General features: G+C 39.7%; 1 protein-coding gene across 2 annotated transcripts; it reads left to right on the forward strand.

Annotated features, from left to right (window-relative positions):
- Positions 1-99: 99 nt before the first annotated feature.
- LOC134865715 (inositol monophosphatase 1-like) lies at positions 100-18,846 on the forward strand. Of its 2 annotated transcripts, XM_063885390.1 has the most exons (9): positions 100-906; positions 980-1,086; positions 7,973-8,106; positions 8,199-8,303; positions 8,528-8,573; positions 10,331-10,439; positions 13,891-13,999; positions 17,818-17,969; positions 18,443-18,846. In XM_063885390.1, the coding sequence occupies exons 2-9, from the start codon at positions 1,027-1,029 to the stop codon at positions 18,622-18,624; spliced, it is 897 nt and encodes a 298-aa protein (XP_063741460.1). In that variant the 5' UTR covers positions 100-906; positions 980-1,026; the 3' UTR covers positions 18,625-18,846. The 2 variants fall into 2 exon arrangements, with proteins under 2 accessions (XP_063741460.1, XP_063741459.1); XM_063885389.1 differs by having other exon boundaries at positions 100-1,086.
- The last annotated feature ends 1,778 nt before the right edge of the window (positions 18,847-20,624 follow it).

A 20,624-nucleotide genomic window follows, 5' to 3' on the forward strand; every position in this document is an offset into this window, starting at 1 on the left:
GTCAGACACCAAGGTTCCTGAGGAAAAACAAAGTCATGAAGTCTGAGCACCGGCGCCGTCTGTCCAAACATCACAAGGAGTGTGTGTGTGTGTGTGTGTGTGTGTGTGTGTGTGTGTGTGTGTGTGTGTGTGTGTGTGTGTGTGTGTGTGTGTGTGTGTGTGTGTGTGTGTGTGTGTGTGTGTGTGTGTGTGTGTGTACAGGCACTTTATAAGACAAACAAAATGAGTAAAAGTGGGGGGGCAGAAAGCCGTTAGTCGTTTAGTTTCAGGATGAAGGGAATGATATACATACTACATATACACACTCTTTCCCGGGCGAGAGAAGAAAACGGATAAATAAGACGGTTTCATTTCTCACTTTTTAACTCTGAATAGTTATTGATATTTATATCTTTTTTGAGGTGAACCCGAGCACTGAGCAGGGTGTGTGTGTTCTGTTCTGCAGGGCACTCACTCACACTAACACACACACATGTTAACAGATGCTTAGATTGAATTATCAAATATTCCGGATAATTCTCGAGACGAGGACGACTGAATGAGAACACATTGACCTTTTATCTGAACACACACACACACACACACACACACACACACACACACACACAGACGTCTGTAATGGAGTTAGCAGGATGTTCTTGCAGTCAGCTGACCATTGGCATGTGCCACCACTTCCTTGTGACCTGTTGACCCCTGCCCCCCAACACACACACACACACAGACTAGTTTTGAATGTATAAACATTTGTGAAAGCAGAGTGGGGAGGGGGGGGAGTCAACTGCTGAGAGATGTGCTACTATTGGTTCCCAGTGATGCAGGGAGGTGGGAGCTAAGCTCTGATTGGCTGCGAGGAGAATAAAAAGAGAGACCCTTTTTATTCTTCTGCAGAAACGGTCTACAGCTCAGGTGAGATGCTTTTCCTCGTGCTACTATATCAAATATTTATACTTCTCCATTAATTGTGTTTTCTCCTCCCCAGTGTTCTTCCTCCTCTTCCTCCTCCTCCTCAGGTGTCTCCTCTTCATCATGTCTGATTGGACTGACTGTCTGGATTTCGGTGTCTCCATTGCCAAGCAGGCCGCTGAGGTGAGTCACATGGACCAATCACAGCTGTATGGGGTCAGATCTCATAATACACAAATGCACACAGAAGGATTCACACTTTGTATTTCAGGATCCACACAAACGTTGTTCAATGCACACACAAATGTGCTCCGTTTCACATACATGTAAATAAAATCCAAATACAGAACAGAGTTTAACATGTGTATTTTTGATCCACACACATCTGTTTCCGTGTCAAACCGCTGAACCTGCACACACACCGCTCTGTGCATGGATCGCTGTGCACTCCTGTGTGGGTTTTTTGAGACTCCTCTAACGCTCACCCAATTCGTCATCGTAATGTTTTCTGTCTGTAGCCAATCAGATGTCTCCTCCATTCTAAGCCAATCACATGAGCGCGCCCCCACGAGGGTATGGTTTCTTGCGTTCGTGACGTAGCGCTTCATAAAGGCATTTTGCGCCGTCCGGAGCTGACAGGTCAACTTCAGCATGGCGACTAACAAGTGTGAGAGATAAGTGTCTCTGCGTGAAGGACTCAATATGATTTAGGTATGAATTCATGTGACGTTAGTGATGTGTTTCTGTTAGCATGGAAGTTATAAAGGTGGCAAGTTAGCTATATAATGCTAATAGCATCAAAATTACACATGTTAAACTCTTTTCTGTATTTGGATTTTATTTACATGTATGTGAAACGGAACACATCTGTGTGTGCATTGAACAACGTTTGTGTGGATCCTGAAATACAAGTGTGAATCCTTCTGTGTGCATTTGTGTATTATGAGACGGATCTGACCCCATACAGCTCAGCTCGAAGAAACTGTGTATCCTGGTTACAATAAGTGAAGATTGGTTAATCCTTATTAACTCTTATTAACCCTTATGAACTCTTATGAACTCTTATGAACTCTTATTAACTCTTATGAACTCTTATGAACTCTTATGAACTCTTATTAACTCTTATGAACTCTTATGAACTCTTATTAACTCTTATGAACTCTTATTAACTCTTATGAACTCTTATGAACTCTTATTAACTCTTATGAACTCTTATGAACTCTTATTAACCCTTATGAACTCTTATGAACTCTTATGAACTCTTATGAACTCTTATGAACTCTTGTCAACTCTTGTCAACTCTTATTAACTCTTATGAACTCTTATTAACTCTTATTAACTCTTATGAACTCTTATGAACTCTTATGAACTCTTATTAACTCTTATGAACTCTTATTAACCCTTATGAACTCTTATGAACTCTTATGAACTCTTATGAACTCTTATGAACTCTTGTCAACTCTTGTCAACTCTTATTAACTCTTATGAACTCTTATTAACTCTTATTAACTCTTATGAACTCGTGTCAACTCTTATGAACTCGTGTCAACTCTTATTACCTTTTGTCAACTCTTATGAATTTTTGTCAACTCTTATTACCTTTTGTCAACTCTTATTACCTTTTGTCAACTCTTATGAACTTTTGTCAACTCTTATGAACTCTTATGAAATTGTGTCAACTCTTATGAACTCGTGTCAACTCTTATTACCTTTTGTCAACTCTTATGAACTTTTGTCAACTCTTATGAACTCTTATGAACTCTTATGAACTCGTGTCAACTCTTATGAACTCGTGTCAACTCTTATTAACTCTTATGAACTCGTGTCAACTCTTATTACCTTTTGTCAACTCTTATGAACTTTTGTCAACTCTTATGAACTCTTATGAACTCTTATGAACTCGTGTCAACTCTTATGAACTCGTGTCAACTCTTATGAACTCTTATGAACTCGTGTCAACTCTTATGAACTTTTGTCAACTCTTATGAACTCTTATGAACTCTTATGAACTCTTATGAACTCTTATGAACTCTTATGAACTTTTGTCAACTCTTATGAACTTTTGTCAACTCTTATGAACTCTTATGAACTCTTATGAACTCTTATGAACTCGTGTCAACTCTTATGAACTCGTGTCAACTCTTATGAACTCTTATTAACTTGTGTCAACTCTTATGAACTCTTATTACCTTTTGTCAGCTCTTATGAACTCTTATTAACTCTTATTAACTCTTATTAACTCTTATGAACTCGTGTCAACTCTTATGAACTCTTATTAACTCGTGTCAACTCTTATTAACTCTTATGAACTCGTGTTAACTCTTATGAACTCTTGTCAACTCTTATGAACTCTTGTCAACTCTTATGAACTCTTATGAACTCTTATTAACTCTTATTAACTCTTATGAACTCTTATTAACTCGTGTCAACTCTTATTAACTCTTATGAACTTGTGTCAACTCTTATTAACTCTTATGAACTCTTATTAACTCTTATTAACTCTTATGAACTCTTATTAACTTGTGTCAACTCTTATTAACTCTTATGAACTTGTGTCAACTCTTATTAACTCTTATGAACTCTTATTAACTCTTATTAACTCTTATGAACTCTTATTAACTCGTGTCAACTCTTATGAACTCTTATTAACTCGTGTCAACTCTTATTAACTCTTATGAACTCGTGTTAACTCTTATGAACTCTTGTCAACTCTTATGAACTCTTGTCAACTCTTATGAACTCTTATGAACTCGTGTCAACTCTTATGAACTCTTATTAACTCGTGTCAACTCTTATTAACTCTTATGAACTTGTGTCAACTCTTATGAACTTGTGTCAACTCTTATTAACTCGTGTCAACTCTTATGAACTCTTGTCAACTCTTATGAACTCTTGTCAACTCTTATGAACTCTTATGAACTCGTGTCAACTCTTATGAACTCTTATTAACTCGTGTCAACTCTTATGAACTCTTATTAACTCGTGTCAACTCTTATGAACTCTTATTAACTCGTGTCAACTCTTATGAACTCTTATTAACTCTTATGAACTCTTATTAACTCTTATGAACTCTTATTAACTCGTGTCAACTCTTATTAACTCTTATGAACTTGTGTCAACTCTTATGAACTTGTGTCAACTCTTATTAACTCTTATGAACTCTTATGAACTCGTGTCAACTCTTGTCAACTCTTATGAACTCTTATGAACTCTTGTCAACTCTTGTCAACTCTTATGAACTCTTATGAACTCTTATGAACTCTTATGAACTCTTATGAACTCTTATTAACTCGTGTCAACTCTTATTAACTCTTATGAACTTTTATTAACTCTTATGAACTCTTATGAACTCGTGTCAACTCTTATGAACTCGTGTCAACTCTTATTAACTCTTATGAACTCTTATGAACTCTTATGAACTCGTGTCAACTCTTATTAACTCTTATGAACTCTTATGAACTTTTGTCAACTCTTATTAACTCTTATGAACTTTTGTCAACTCTTATGAACTCTTATTAACTCTTGTCAACTCTTATGAACTCGTGTCAACTCTTATTAACTCTTATGAACTTTTATTAACTCTTATGAACTCTTATGAACTCGTGTCAACTCTTATGAACTCGTGTCAACTCTTATTAACTCTTATGAACTCTTATGAACTCTTATGAACTCGTGTCAACTCTTATTAACTCTTATGAACTCTTATGAACTTGTGTCAACTCTTATGAACTCTTATGAAATTGTGTCAACTCTTATTACCTTTTGTCAACTCTTATTACCTTTTGTCAACTCTTATGAACTCTTATGAACTCTTGTCAACTCTTATTACCTTTTGTCAACTCTTATTACCTTTTGTCAACTCTTATGAATTTTTGTCAACTCTTATTACCTTTTGTCAACTCTTATGAACTCGTGTCAACTCTTATTAACTCTTATGAACTTTTGTCAACTCTTATGAACTCTTATGAACTCGTGTCAACTCTTATGAACTCGTGTCAACTCTTATGAACTCTTATGAACTCGTGTCAACTCTTATGAACTTTTGTCAACTCTTATGAACTCTTATGAACTCTTATGAACTCGTGTCAACTCTTATGAACTCGTGAAAACTCTTATGAACTCTTATTAACTTGTGTCAACTCTTATGAACTCTTATTACCTTTTGTCAACTCTTATGAACTCTTGTCAGCTCTTATGAACTCTTATTAACTTGTGTCAACTCTTATTAACTCTTATGAACTTGTGTCAACTCTTATGAACTTGTGTCAACTCTTATTAACTCGTGTCAACTCTTATGAACTCTTGTCAACTCTTATGAACTCTTATGAACTCGTGTCAACTCTTATGAACTCTTATTAACTCGTGTCAACTCTTATGAACTCTTATTAACTCGTGTCAACTCTTATGAACTCTTATTAACTCTTATGAACTCTTATTAACTCGTGTCAACTCTTATGAACTCTTGTCAACTCTTGTCAACTCTTATGAACTCTTATGAACTCGTGTCAACTCTTATGAACTCTTATGAACTCTTATGAACTCTTATGAACTCTTGTCAACTCTTGTCAACTCTTATGAACTCTTGTCAACTCTTATGAACTTTTATTAACTCTTATGAACTCTTATGAATTTTTGTCAACTCTTATTAACTCTTATGAACTTTTATTAACTCTTATGAACTCTTATGAACTCGTGTCAACTCTTATGAACTCGTGTCAACTCTTATTAACTCTTATGAACTTGTGTCAACTCTTATGAACTCGTGTCAACTCTTATTACCTTTTGTCAACTCTTATGAACTCTTATGAATTTTTGTCAACTCTTATTAACTCTTATGAACTTTTATTAACTCTTATGAACTCTTATGAACTCGTGTCAACTCTTATGAACTCGTGTCAACTCTTATTAACTCTTATGAACTCTTATGAACTTGTGTCAACTCTTATGAACTCTTATGAAATTGTGTCAACTCTTATTACCTTTTGTCAACTCTTATGAACTCTTGTCAACTCTTATTACCTTTTGTCAACTCTTATTACCTTTTGTCAACTCTTATGAATTTTTGTCAACTCTTATGAACTTTTGTCAACTCTTATGAACTCTTATGAACTCGTGTCAACTCTTATGAACTTGTGTCAACTCTTATGAACTCTTATGAACTCTTATGAACTTTTGTCAACTCTTATGAACTCTTATGAACTCTTATGAACTCGTGTCAACTCTTATTACCTTTTGTCAACTCTTATGAATTTTTGTCAACTCTTATGAACTCGTGTCAACTCTTATGAACTCTTATGAACTCTTGTCAACTCTTATGAACTTTTGTCAACTCTTATGAACTCTTATGAACTCGTGTCAACTCTTATTAACTCTTATGAACTTTTATTAACTCTTATGAACTCTTATGAACTCGTGTCAACTCTTATGAACTCGTGTCAACTCTTATTAACTCTTATGAACTCTTATGAACTCTTATGAACTCGTGTCAACTCTTATTAACTCTTATGAACTCTTATGAACTTTTGTCAACTCTTATTAACTCTTATGAACTTTTGTCAACTCTTATGAACTCTTATTAACTCTTGTCAACTCTTATGAACTCGTGTCAACTCTTATTAACTCTTATGAACTTTTATTAACTCTTATGAACTCTTATGAACTCGTGTCAACTCTTATGAACTCGTGTCAACTCTTATTAACTCTTATGAACTCTTATGAACTCTTATGAACTCGTGTCAACTCTTATTAACTCTTATGAACTCTTATGAACTTGTGTCAACTCTTATGAACTCTTATGAAATTGTGTCAACTCTTATTACCTTTTGTCAACTCTTATTACCTTTTGTCAACTCTTATGAACTCTTATGAACTCTTGTCAACTCTTATTACCTTTTGTCAACTCTTATTACCTTTTGTCAACTCTTATGAATTTTTGTCAACTCTTATTACCTTTTGTCAACTCTTATGAACTCGTGTCAACTCTTATGAACTTTTGTCAACTCTTATGAACTCTTATGAACTCTTATGAACTCGTGTCAACTCTTATGAACTCGTGTCAACTCTTATGAACTCTTATGAACTCGTGTCAACTCTTATGAACTTTTGTCAACTCTTATGAACTCTTATGAACTCTTATGAACTCTTATGAACTCGTGTCAACTCTTATGAACTCGTGAAAACTCTTATGAACTCTTATTAACTTGTGTCAACTCTTATGAACTCTTATTACCTTTTGTCAACTCTTATGAACTCTTGTCAGCTCTTATGAACTCTTATTAACTTGTGTCAACTCTTATTAACTCTTATGAACTTGTGTCAACTCTTATGAACTTGTGTCAACTCTTATTAACTCGTGTCAACTCTTATGAACTCTTGTCAACTCTTATGAACTCTTATGAACTCGTGTCAACTCTTATGAACTCTTATTAACTCGTGTCAACTCTTATGAACTCTTATTAACTCGTGTCAACTCTTATGAACTCTTATTAACTCTTATGAACTCTTATTAACTCGTGTCAACTCTTATGAACTCTTGTCAACTCTTGTCAACTCTTATGAACTCTTATGAACTCGTGTCAACTCTTATGAACTCTTATGAACTCTTATGAACTCTTATGAACTCTTATGAACTCGTGTCAACTCGTGTCAACTCTTATGAACTCTTATTAACTCGTGTCAACTCTTATGAACTCTTATTAACTCGTGTCAACTCTTATGAACTCTTATTAACTCGTGTCAACTCTTATGAACTCTTATCAACTCGTGTCAACTCTTATTAACTCTTATTAACTCTTATTAACTCTTATGAACTCTTATTAACTCGTGTCAACTCGTGTCAACTCTTATGAACTCTTATTAACTCGTGTCAACTCTTATGAACTCTTATTAACTCGTGTCAACTCTTATGAACTCTTATTAACTCGTGTCAACTCTTATGAACTCTTATTAACTCGTGTCAACTCTTATGAACTCTTATTAACTCGTGTCAACTCTTATGAACTCTTATGAACTCTTATGAACTCTTATTAACTCTTATGAACTCTTATGAACTCGTGGCCATGTGTTTCAGATTGTCCTGGCTGCCTTCCAGCTGCAGAAGGAGGTGCAATTAAAGAGCTCTCCGGCTGACCTGGTGACGGAGACAGACCAACGAGTCGAAAAGATCCTGATCTCTGCCATCAGGGACAGATACCCTCTGCACAGGTGATCCTCAATATACCTCAAATATACTCAAGTGATACTTCGGACAGGAAGTGAGCAGACAGGAAGTGAAGGTGACCTCTTCCTGCCCTCAGGTTCATCGGGGAGGAGTCTGTGGCGGCAGGTGAGCGAGTCGATCTAAGCAATGACCCCACCTGGATCATCGACCCCATCGACGGGACCGTCAACTTCGTGCACCGGTGAGAGTCGTTGTTATTGATGTTTATTGACGTTCATTGTTATTTATAAAGTCCTGTTTATTCATATATAAATAAATCCGCTGCAGCTTCAGATCCAGGCCTCGTGTATACCTATATTTATATCTACAGTACACACAATATACATATATATAAACACGCTGTAAATATATATCTACAAAGATCTCTCACCACCCTGATGCTTCTTGATTCCGGTTTCCTGACAGGTTTCCCTTTGTTGCCATCTCCATCGCATTCACAGCCAAAAAGCAGGTAAACCCACCTGTTCGTTGAAGGGGGGTTGTTGTTGTTGTTGTTTTTAATACTGTTGTTGTTTTTATGCTGTTGTTGTTGGTGTTTTTATGCTGTTGTTGTTGTTGGTGTTTTTATGCTGTTGTTGTTGTTGTTGTTGTTGGTGGTGTTTTTTTGTTGTTGTTGGTGTTTTTATGCTGTTGTTGGTGTTTTTATGCTGTTGTTGTTGTTGTTGGTGTTTTTATGTTGTTGCTGTTGTTGGTGTTTTTATGCTGTTGTTGTTGTTGTTGGTGTTTTTATGCTGTTGTTGTTGGTGTTGGTGTTTTTATGCTGTTGTTGTTGTTGCTGTTGTTGGTGGTGTTTTTGTTGTTGTTGTTGGTGTTTTTATGCTGTTGTTGTTGTTGGTGTTTTTATGCTGTTGTTGTTGTTGTTGGTGTTTTTATGCTGTTGTTGTTGGTGTTGGTGTTTTTATGCTGTTGTTGGTGTTGGTGTTTTTATGCTGTTGTTGTTGTTGTTGTTGGTGTTTTTATGCTGTTGTTGTTGTTGTTGTTGGTGGTGTTTTTTTGTTGTTGTTGTTGGTGTTTTTATGCTGTTGTTGTTGTTGGTGTTTTTATGCTGTTGTTGGTGTTTTTATGCTGTTGTTGTTGTTGTTGGTGTTTTTATGTTGTTGCTGTTGTTGTTGTTGTTGGTGTTTTTATGCTGTTGTTGTTGTTGTTGTTGGTGGTGTTTTTTGTTGTTGTTGTTGGTGTTTTTATGCTGTTGTTGTTGTTGGTGTTTTTATGCTGTTGTTGTTGTTGGTGTTTTTATGCTGTTGTTGTTGGTGTTTTTATGCTGTTGTTGTTGTTGGTGTTTTTATGCTGTTGTTGTTGTTGTTGGTGTTTTTATGCTGTTGTTGTTGTTGTTGGTGTTGGTGTTTTTATGCTGTTGTTGTTGTTGTTGGTGTTTTTATGCTGTTGTTGTTGTTGGTGTTTTTATGCTGTTGTTGTTGGTGTTTTTATGCTGTTGTTGTTGTTGTTGGTGTTTTTTATGCTGTTGTTGTTGTTGTTGGTGTTTTTATGCTGTTGTTGTTGTTGTTGGTGTTGGTGTTTTTATGCTGTTGTTGTTGTTGGTGTTTTTGGTGGTGTTTTTTTGTTGTTGTTGTTGGTGTTTTTATGCTGTTGTTGTTGTTGTTGGTGTTTTTATGTTGTTGCTGTTGTTGGTGTTTTTATGCTGTTGTTGTTGTTGTTGGTGTTGTTGTTGGTGTTTTTATGCTGTTGTTGTTGTTGTTGTTTTTATGCTGTTTGTGTTGTTGTTGGTGTTTTTATGCTGTTGTTGTTGTTGGTGTTGGTGTTTTTATGCTGTTGTTGTTGTTGTTGGTGTTTTTATGCTGTTGTTGTTGGTGTTTTTATGCTGTTGTTGTTGTTGGTGTTTTTATGCTGTTGTTGTTGTTGTTGTTGGTGTTTTTATGCTGTTGTTGTTGTTGGTGTTTTTATGCTGTTGTTGTTGTTGGTGTTTTTATGCTGTTGTTGTTGTTGTTGGTGTTTTTATGCTGTTGTTGTTGTTGTTGGTGTTTTTATGCTGTTGTTGTTGTTGTTGTTGGTGTTTTTATGCTGTTGTTGTTGTTGTTGTTGGTGTTTTTATGCTGTTGTTGTTGTTGTTGGTGTTTTATGCTGTTGTTGTTGTTGTTGGTGTTTTTATGCTGTTGTTGTTGTTGTTGGTGTTTTTATGCTGTTGTTGTTGTTGGTGTTTTTATGCTGTTGTTGTTGTTGGTGTTTTTATGCTGTTGTTGTTGTTGTCAGACGGAATTTGGGATAGTGTACAGCTTGGTGGAGGACAAACTGTTTCACGCTCAGAGAGGAAAAGGCGCATTCCTGAACGGAGAGAAGCTGCAGGCCTCCGGACAGAAAGGTGACATCACTCCCCTGCACCATCACTCCCTGCTCCATCACTCCCCTGCACCATCACTCCCCTACACCATCACTCCCCTACATCATAACACAGCTGCACCATCACTCCCCTGCTCCATCACTCCCCTGCACCATCACTCCCCTACATCATAACACAGCTGCACCATCACTCCCCTGCTCCATCACTCCCCTACACCATCACTCCCCTACATCATAACACAGCTGCACCATCACTCCCCTGCTCCATCACTACCCTGCACCATCACTCCCCTACACCAGTGTTTCTCAAACTTTTTCAGACCAAGGACCACTTAACCAATAAAAAAATACTCACGGACCACCTAACTCCCCCAATATCCCGAAACAAGATTCAAGATTCAAGAAGCTTTATTAATCCCGAGGGAAATTGAGGTGCAACAGTTCAATACAAAGAAGGAAGGAGAAATATACACTAAATATAAACTAGAATAAATACAATAGGCCTGCTTACTACTCCAACAGCATATTACAAATGACAGCCTAATAATGACAGCTTTATGTGAGCTTCTCTATATCGCTCGTTCACACATTAAATCAACAATACAAATACAACTACGGATTCTACAAGCATTTCGTTCACATGCGATTTAAACGGTAAATGCTGATAGATTTTACACATCATATGAAACAGAGACTACATTTATTACTGAGTTTATGTCCGAGCGAACAGAGAGATACGCAAAATGCACCGCATTTAGTACGACACAAACTTCTGCTGTGTATTTTCAAAAATAAAACACAGTAACACTATGGCTGCAGGCCCAAGTTTAACAATAAACACAAGGTCATTATTTACACTGTTACATTTACAAATAGCATTGTTTACTCACTCATACACTGCGTGTTTCTGTTGCTACCTAATGGGAGGAATGGTGCTGCTTGTGCTGAGACATCAGTGAAACAATGTCTGGATCCAAACTGGAGAGTTTTAGTCTCATATCACAGTCCACATTGATCCTGTTACGCTGCTTTCTTTTCAGACCAACAAGTGTAGAAAAACCAACTTCACAGTTGTAGGTGGTTGGAAACGGCATCAACAGTTTCAGAGCAGCGTCAGCCAGCTCTGGGTGCTCAGGCTGGACGTGGACCCAAAAGTCCGTCAAGCTTTTCTCTCTGAAAGTTGTCTTCAGTGTCCCATCAGATGCGATGTCCACAAGGCTGTCAACCTGTCTTGATGGGAGCTTGGAACTGACGTGTTCGATGTGCGTTTTGTCCCCAAATGGATTCCTGATCCACTCATAGCCTGCATCTAGTTCTGGGAAATATCTTCCCAGCTGAAAGTGAAGGCCTTGCAGCTGTTCCTTGAAGACTGCAACTGTGCCGCCGTCCAGCTCTTCTTCTGCAGCGAGGAGAAAATCCACAAGCGTCGGAAAACAGTCAAACTCCTGGCGATCCAGACGAACACACCACAATTCCATCTTGAGGCGTGCAGCTTTAATGTTGTCCTGCACATTGAAGGCGGTGACGGCTTTTCCCTGCAGTGCTAAGTTCAAAGCATTGAGTGCGCTAAAGACATCGGCCAGGTATGCCAATTTTGAGAGCCACTGGAAATCATGCAGTCTGTCATACAGTTCATCAGTATGATGCAAGAATAACATCACCTCATCGCGCAGTTCAAATAGAGGGTGAGAACTTTCCCACGCGACAGCCAACGAACTTCAGTATGGAAAAGCAGTTTTGTGTGTTCACTTCCCATTTCATCACACAGAGCTTTAAAAAGACGTGTGTTCAGTGCTTTGGTTTTTATTGTATTAACAATTTTCACAGACTCGTCCAGTACTGATTTGAGGCATGGTGGCATTTTTTTCACAGCCAGCTGTTCTCTGTGAATGCAACAGTGTGTTGCTGTGGCGCAAGGTGCAACTGCGCGCTGCCAGTCCCTTGTGTTTCCCAGTCATTGCAGTTGCACCATCTGTGCAAATACCAACACATCGTGTCCAGTCGATATTATTCTGCAGGATGAAATCGTTGACTGAGTCAAAAATGGCTTCCCCTGTGGAGTTGGTCGGCAGGGAACGACAAAACAGAAATTCATCCTGCACACCACCATCATAAATGTACCTTACAAAACACAGCAGATTTCTCATTCACGATATCAGTTGACTATGAGTTGCAGTGTGAAAAACTGGCTTTGGCGTAAACGTGTGATCAGCTGATCTTTCACATTTTCGGCCATGGCTGTTATTCGCCGCTGGACAGTATCATTTGAGAGGGGGACCCTGTTAATTTCGTCGCTTGCTTTCTCCCCAAACAATACATTAGCCATAACCTTGGCAGCTGGTTTGACTACATTCTCACCTATCGAATGAGGTTTCCCTGTTTTTGCGATGAGAAGGGATACCCTGTATGATGCCTCTGTAGCCTTCGCATTTTCCCCCGTCGCAAAAAAATGTGAGGGCACCTTCGTCATGTGTTTTCTAAGTTCATCACGTTTTCTCTCAAACAATGCTAAAGGTTTCTCGATGTAATCCTTGTGTTTGCTCTCAAAATGACGCTTGAGCTTGGCGGGTTTCATAGCCTCGTTAGCCAACGACTCGTAGCACAAAACACAGTGTGGATTGGGATCCTCTTCATCTCCAGTCCAAAGAAATCCAAATTGTATGTAGTCGCTGTGATATTTTCTCTTCACTTTAGCGCCGGACTTTCCGCGATCAAGCCGAGTTTCACAGCTTTCAGCCGGGTGGTGGTTAGACGGCGAACCGCTCTCCTGGGACTCAGTAATGCACACAAAATCACTTGACCCTGTCTTTAGCCATCGATCCATCTTGTCAGTTGACAGCTCAAATTGACCACGCAAATCATTTATGAAGTAAGATCGTAACCTACGTAGCTACGAACCTACGTAGCTACGCTACATCTATGCTACACTCTATACTAGTCATTTTAAGACAGTTTGAGAAACACTTTAAACTTATAATATATTAATTTCAAATGTGACATTTTACCAAAATACTCACGGACCACTAGGGGTCGCTCACGGACCACCAGTGGTCCGCGGACCACTCTTTGAGAAAGACTGCCCTACACCATCACTCCCCTACATCATAACACACCTGCACCATCACTCCCGTACATCATAACACACCTGCACCATCACTCCCGTACATCATAACACACCTGCACCATCACTCCCCTGCACCATCACTCCCCTGCACCATCACTCCCCTGTAGTGCTATAGAACTGATTTGTGTTAACCTGTTGACACTCAGTGATGCTGACTCAGCAGTTGGAGGTGGTGGGTGTTTCTGCTGAGTCAGCATTTGGGTGACTCTGAGACACTGACTCAGCAAAAACACAGAGTTGTCTTGAAATGTTCGGTTTGTCTGAATGGTAGAAACAAACACAGTGTTTGTTGTTGTGACAGCGAACTGAGTTGTGACATGGTTGTGACTGTTGTGTGTCGTCCAATCAGACATCAGCAGGTGTGTGGTGGTGACGGAGATCGGGGCAGAGCGTGATGACCTCGCTCTGTCCACCATGACCTCCAACATCTTCAGGCTGTTGCAGCTGCCCGTCCACGGGTCAGTGTGTCTCTACCGTGTTGTTGTTGTCTCCACCGTGTTGTTGTCTCATAAACGTGTTGTTGTGATGTTGTCTCATAAAGGTGTTGTTGTGGTGTTGTCTCATAAACGTGTTGTTGTGATGTCTCATAAACGTGTTGTTGTGATGTTGTCTCATAAACGTGTTGTTGTGATGTTGTCTCATAAACGTGTTGTTGTGATGTTGTCTCATAAACGTGTTGTTGTGGTGTTGTCTCATAAACGTGTTGTTGTTGTGTTGTCTCATAAACGTGTTGTTGTTGTGTTGTCTCATAAACGTGTTGTTGTTGTGTTGTCTCATAAACGTGTTGTTGTGGTGTTGTCTCATAAACGTGTTGTTGTGATGTTGTCTCATAAACGTGTTGTTGTGGTGTTGTCTCATAAACGTGTTGTTGTGATGTCTCATAAACGTGTTGTTGTTGTGTTGTCTCATAAATGTGTTGTTGTTGTGATGTCTCATAAACGTGTTGTTGTGTTGTCTCATAAATGTGTTGTTGTTGTGTTGTCTCATAAACGTGTTGTTGTGGTGTTTGTCTCATAAACGTGTTGTTGTTGTGTTGTCTCATAAACGTGTTGTTGTTGTGTTGTCTCATAAACGTGTTGTTGTTGTGTTGTCTCATAAACGTGTTGTTGTTGTGTTGTCTCATAAACGTGTTGTTGTGTTGTTGTCTCATAAACGTGTTGTTGTGTTGTCTCATAAACGTGTTGTTGTTGTGTTGTCTCATAAACGTGTTGTTGTGATGTTGTCTCATAAACGTGTTGTTGTTGTGTTGTCTCATAAACGTGTTGTTGTTGTGTTGTCTCATAAACGTGTTGTTGTTGTGTTGTCTCATAAACGTGTTGTTGTTGTGTTGTCTCATAAACGTGTTGTTGTTGTGTTGTCTCATAAACGTGTTGTTGTGTTGTTGTCTCATAAACGTGTTGTTGTGGTGTTGTCTCATAAACGTGTTGTTGTGATGTCTCATAAACGTGTTGTTGTGGTGTTGTCTCATAAACGTGTTGTTGTGATGTCTCATAAACGTGTTGTTGTGATGTTGTCTCATAAACGTGTTGTTGTGTTGTTGTCTCATAAACGTGTTGTTGTGGTGTTGTCTCATAAACGTGTTGTTGTGTTGTCTCATAAACGTGTTGTTGTGGTGTTGTCTCATAAACGTGTTGTTGTGATGTCTCATAAACGTGTTGTTGTGATGTTGTCTCATAAACGTGTTGTTGTGATGTTGTCTCATAAACGTGTTGTTGTGGTGTTGTCTCATAAACGTGTTGTTGTTGTGTTGTCTCATAAACGTGTTGTTGTGTTGTCTCATAAACGTGTTGTTGTTGTGTTGTCTCATAAACGTGTTGTTGTTGTGTTGTCTCATAAACGTGTTGTTGTTGTGTTGTCTCATAAACGTGTTGTTGTTGTGTTGTCTCATAAACGTGTTGTTGTTGTGTTGTCTCATAAACGTGTTGTTGTTGTTGTCTCATAAACGTGTTGTTGTTGTGTTGTCTCATAAACGTGTTGTTGTGTTGTCTCATAAACGTGTTGTTGTGGTGTTGTCTCATAAACGTGTTGTTGTTGTGTTGTCTCATAAACGTGTTGTTGTTGTGTTGTCTCATAAATGTGTTGTTGTTGTGTTGTCTCATAAACGTGTTGTTGTGGTGTTGTCTCATAAACGTGTTGTTGTTGTGTTGTCTCATAAACGTGTTGTTGTGATGTTGTCTCATAAACGTGTTGTTGTGGTGTTGTCTCATAAATGTGTTGTTGTTGTGTTGTCTCATAAACGTGTTGTTGTGGTGTTGTCTCATAAACGTGTTGTTGTGTTGTTTCATAAATGTGTTGTTGTGGTGTTGTCTCATAAACGTGTTGTTGTTGTGTTGTCTCATAAACGTGTTGTTGTGATGTTGTCTCATAAACGTGTTGTTGTGTTGTTGTCTCATAAATGTGTTGTTGTTGTGTTGTCTCATAAACGTGTTGTTGTGGTGTTGTCTCATAAACGTGTTGTTGTGTTGTTTCATAAATGTGTTGTTGTTGTGTTGTCTCATAAACGTGTTGTTGTGGTGTTGTCTCATAAACGTGTTGTTGTGTTGTTTCATAAACGTGTTGTTGTGGTGTTGTCTCATAAACGTGTTGTTGTTGTGTTGTCTCAAACGTGTTGTTGTGATGTTGTCTCATAAACGTGTTGTTGTGTTGTCTCATAAACGTGTTGTTGTGATGTCTCATAAACGTGGTGTTGTCTCATAAACGTGTTGTTGTTGTGTTGTCTCAAACGTGTTGTTGTGATGTTGTCTCATAAACGTGTTGTTGTGTTGTCTCATAAACGTGTTGTTGTGTTGTCCCATAAACGTGTTGTTGTGATGTCTCATAAACGTGTTGTTGTTGTGTTGTCTCATAAACGTGTTGTTGTGATGTTGTCTCATAAACGTGTTGTTGTTGTGTTGTCTCATAAACGTGTTGTTGTGTTGTTGTCTCATAAACGTGTTGTTGTGGTGTTGTCTCATAAACGTGTTGTTGTTGTGTTGTCTCATAAACGTGTTGTTGTGATGTTGTCTCATAAACGTGTTGTTGTGATGTTGTCTCATAAACGTGTTGTTGTTGTGTTGTCTCATAAACGTGTTGTTGTGATGTTGTCTCATAAACGTGTTGTTGTTGTGTTGTCTCATAAACGTGTTGTTGTGATGTTGTCTCATAAACGTGTTGTTGTTGTGTTGTCTCATAAACGTGTTGTTGTGTTGTCTCATAAACGTGTTGTTGTGGTGTTGTCTCATAAACGTGTTGTTGTTGTGTTGTCTCATAAACGTGTTGTTGTGTTGTCTCATAAACGTGTTGTTGTGGTGTTGTCTCATAAACGTGTTGTTGTGTTGTCTCATAAACGTGTTGTTGTTGTGTTGTCTCATAAACGTGTTGTTGTGTTGTCTCATAAACGTGTTGTTGTTGTGTTGTCTCATAAACGTGTTGTTGTCTCATAAACGTGTTGTTGTGGTGTTGTCTCATAAACGTGTTGTTGTTGTGTTGTCTCATAAACGTGTTGTTGTCTCATAAACGTGTTGTTGTGGTGTGTCTCATAAACGTGTTGTTGTTGTGTTGTCTCATAAACGTGTTGTTGTCTCATAAACGTGTTGTTGTCTCATAAACGTGTTGTTGTGTTGTCTCATAAACGTGTTGTTGTTGTGTTGTCTCATAAACGTGTTGTTGTGTTGTCTCATAAACGTGTTGTTGTTGTGTTGTCTCATAAACGTGTTGTTGTTGTGTTGTCTCATAAACGTGTTGTTGTTGTGTTGTCTCATAAACGTGTTGTTGTTGTGTTGTCTCATAAACGTGTTGTTGTTGTGTTGTCTCATAAACGTGTTGTTGTTGTGTTGTCTCATAAACGTGTTGTTGTTGTGTTGTCTCATAAACGTGTTGTTGTTGTGTTGTCTCATAAACGTGTTGTTGTGGTGTTGTTGTTGTTGTGTTGTCTCATAAATGTGTTGTGGTGTTGTTGTTGTTGTGTTGTCTCTACTGTGTTGTTGTGTTGTGTCTTAAACGTGTTGTTGTTGTGTTGTCTCATAAACGTGTTGTTGTGGTGTTGTTGTTGTTGTGTTGTCTCATAAATGTGTTGTGGTGTTGTTGTTGTTGTGTTGTCTCTACTGTGTTGTTGTGTTGTGTCTTAAACGTGTTGTTGTTGTGTTGTCTCTACTGTGTTGTTGTGTTGTGTCTTAAACGTGTTGTTGTTGTGTTGTCTCATAAACTTGTTGTTGTTGTGTTGTGGTTGTTGTGTTGTCTCTACTGTGTTGTTGTGTTGTGTCATAAACGTGTTGTTGTTGTTGTTTGTACGATGCAGGGTGCGTGCGTTGGGCACGGCGGCGGTCGACATGTGTCAGGTGGCGACAGGCGGTGCGGACGCTTACTATCACATCGGGATGCACTGCTGGGACATCGCCGCCTCCGCCATCATCGTGCAGGAGGCGGGGGGCGTTGTCATGGATACTGACGGTGTGTATCTTGTGTTGTCATGTCGTTCCCTCCTTTCATTGGTCTGTGGGTACCTGTGGGGGCTTCTCCTCCCGTCATTGGTCTGTGCGTACCTGTGGGGGCGTCTCCTCCCGTCATTGGTCTGTGGCTACCTGTGGGGGCGTCTCCTCCCGTCATTGGTCTGTGGGTACCGGTGGGGGCGTCTCCTCCCGTCATTGGTCTGTGCGTACCTGTGGGGGCGTCTCCTCCCGTCATTGGTCTGTGCGTACCTGTGGGGGCGTCTCCTCCCGTCATTGGTCTGTGCGTACCTGTGGGGGCGTCCCCTCCCGTCATTGGTCTGTGCGTACCTGTGGGGGCGTCTCCTCCCGTCATTGGTCTGTGCGTACCTGTGGGGGCGTCTCCTCTTATTGGTCTGTGGGGGCGTCTCCTCCTCATTTGGCTGTATGTACCTGTGGGAGCGTGTCCTCCTCTCATTGGTCCGTGTCTCTCCTCAGGCTCAGAGTTCGACATGATGTCACGCAGAGTCATCGCAGCCAGCTCCACCGCGGTGGCCAATAGTATCGCTCAGGTGGTCCAGGCATTCCCCTGTCGCCGTGACGATGAGGACCCCAGCAGGTGTGTCTGTGGAGCCGCAGGTGTGTACGGGGAGTCAGCTGACAGGAAGTGCCAAGACTGAAGAATACATGAATTGTTTCCTGAAATGAAACAAATGAATGTTTTGACTTCTGGTGAGTCAGGGGATAAACCTGTGACCTGCTGATCTCAACAAGTAATTTCTGTGACTGTCACCTGATGGGTCAGCTGGGACTCTGCACCTTCCTCTCTGTTAATGGGGGGGTCAAGGCGGTGGGATGTTGTGACTTTGGCCTGATGAATAAAAATGAAATGAATCTGTAAAGAGTCCCTGTCTTTATTCTGCATGAGACTGCAGGGATGATACCAGAGCAGACAGGTTCAGGGTTCATCTGCAAGGGGCAGCAGCTGCAGGAAGTAGGCTTGCTTTTTTTGGGGGGGGGGGGCTTTTGAATGTTAATTATTGATTCGGTATTATAAAATATATATTAAGGAAGGGAAATATAGTGCCTTGTTTGAGTTTTTGCACATGAAGGTGTGAATGAAGATGCCCATGTCCTGTTACAACAGGGGGCTGTGCAGAGCCGGACCCCCCCTGTCCTTAGACCCTCACATCGGACAAGGACACTCCCAAATAAACCCCCAACAAGTTACTGAGGAAAGACCTAAGGAACTCCCCCCAGTTTATCCCCACAGAAGAGGACGTCTCAGGTGTCCAAGATGGCAGCTACTAGGAACCTACACTGACATCAGCGGAGATATTTGAAACGCTTTCAACGTTTTCCGTACTTTAAACTCCCCGTTATTAATGTGTTCGTATCGTTTGCAGAAACTGCACCTAAACATAGACACTTCATGCAATACTGGGACACTGAACGCCTCTTGTGTTAACCTGCCACAAGTTACACCTAACTGAACTTGGTTCAGTTAATGCAATACTGGGACACTGAACGCATCAGTGGCTTGTTTTTTTTTACACAGATAGAGAGTTAACAAACAGAACGAAAAGACACTGTCACTCAAGCAAAGTCTTTGGACCTCATAAGATTATTATCCATGCAGGTACCAATGACATTCCAAAACAACAGTCTGAGTTAATGAAGCAGGACTTCTTACGTCTTTTGAACATAGTAAAACAGTTCCATCGCAGTGTCCTCATCTCTGGCCCAACCCCCAGCTGTGGCCGGGGAATGGGGCGGTTCAGCAGGCTGCTAAGTCTCAACACCTGGCTCTTCTCGGTCTGTGGCTCCCACAACATGAGCTTTATTGACAATTTTAATGTCTTCTGGGACAGGAGGCATATTTTCGGAGCAGACGGACTCCATTTAAACAAAACTGGCAGCCGTTTGCTCACCGCCAACATCTCATTTGGATTACAGCATGTCCACTCCACTACTGACCGCAACTGTCCACCTGACCAGTCCGCCAGAGACTGATGTCCGCCAGGTCCTTGTCACTATTGCTTTAGTTCCACATCCAACATTAGTACTTTCTCTACCGGACTGCTGCTTTTGCTATCTACATGCTTCCCCTTGGTGACATCATTTGCAAAGATGGTATTAATTTTCATTGCTACGCTGACGATATGCAGCTATATGAACCTGTAAAGCCAAATGACCTTTCCTAGCTCCTAAATTTAGAGGCATGTCTATCAGAAATAACAAATTGGATGGATATGAACTTTTTGCTGTTAAATTGAGATAAATTAGAGCTATTAGTTGTTAGACCTGCAAAATATGAGCATCAGTTTGAGAACCTGAATGTCAATTTTGATGACTGTATTATCTCTGAAAGCTCCACCGTCCAAAACCTTGAAGTGATTTTTGATTCCTGTCTGACATTCCAGTCTCCTTTCAAGGCTATTACCAAGACAGCTTTTTTCCATCTTAGTGATATTGCCAAAAATTCGACCCATTCTATCACTGCTTGATGCTGAAACTTTAATCTATGCGTTTGTATCTTCCAGACTTGATCGTTGTAATGTCTGCAGCTTGTTCAGAATTCTGCGACCGGAACCTTGACAAAAACCAGTAAATCTGACCATACAACACCTATTCTGGCCTCTCTCCACTGGCTCCCAGTCCAAGAGAGCTGATCTTAAAG

The sequence above is a fragment of the Eleginops maclovinus genome, chromosome 6 (genome assembly GCF_036324505.1).
Source record: "Eleginops maclovinus isolate JMC-PN-2008 ecotype Puerto Natales chromosome 6, JC_Emac_rtc_rv5, whole genome shotgun sequence".
NCBI classification, from domain to species: Eukaryota; Metazoa; Chordata; class Actinopteri; order Perciformes; family Eleginopidae; genus Eleginops; species Eleginops maclovinus.

Excerpts from the sequence above, each read along its gene's own strand:
- LOC134865715 (XM_063885389.1), top strand. The coding sequence starts at position 1,027 with ATGTCTGATTGGACTGACTGTCTGGATTTCGGTGTCTCCATTGCCAAG. Across the intron at positions 8,574-10,330 it reads CATTCACAGCCAAAAAGCAG|ACGGAATTTGGGATAGTGTA; the intron begins GTAAACCCACCT and ends TGTTGTTGTCAG. Across the intron at positions 10,440-13,890 it reads GCAGGCCTCCGGACAGAAAG|ACATCAGCAGGTGTGTGGTG; the intron begins GTGACATCACTC and ends TCGTCCAATCAG.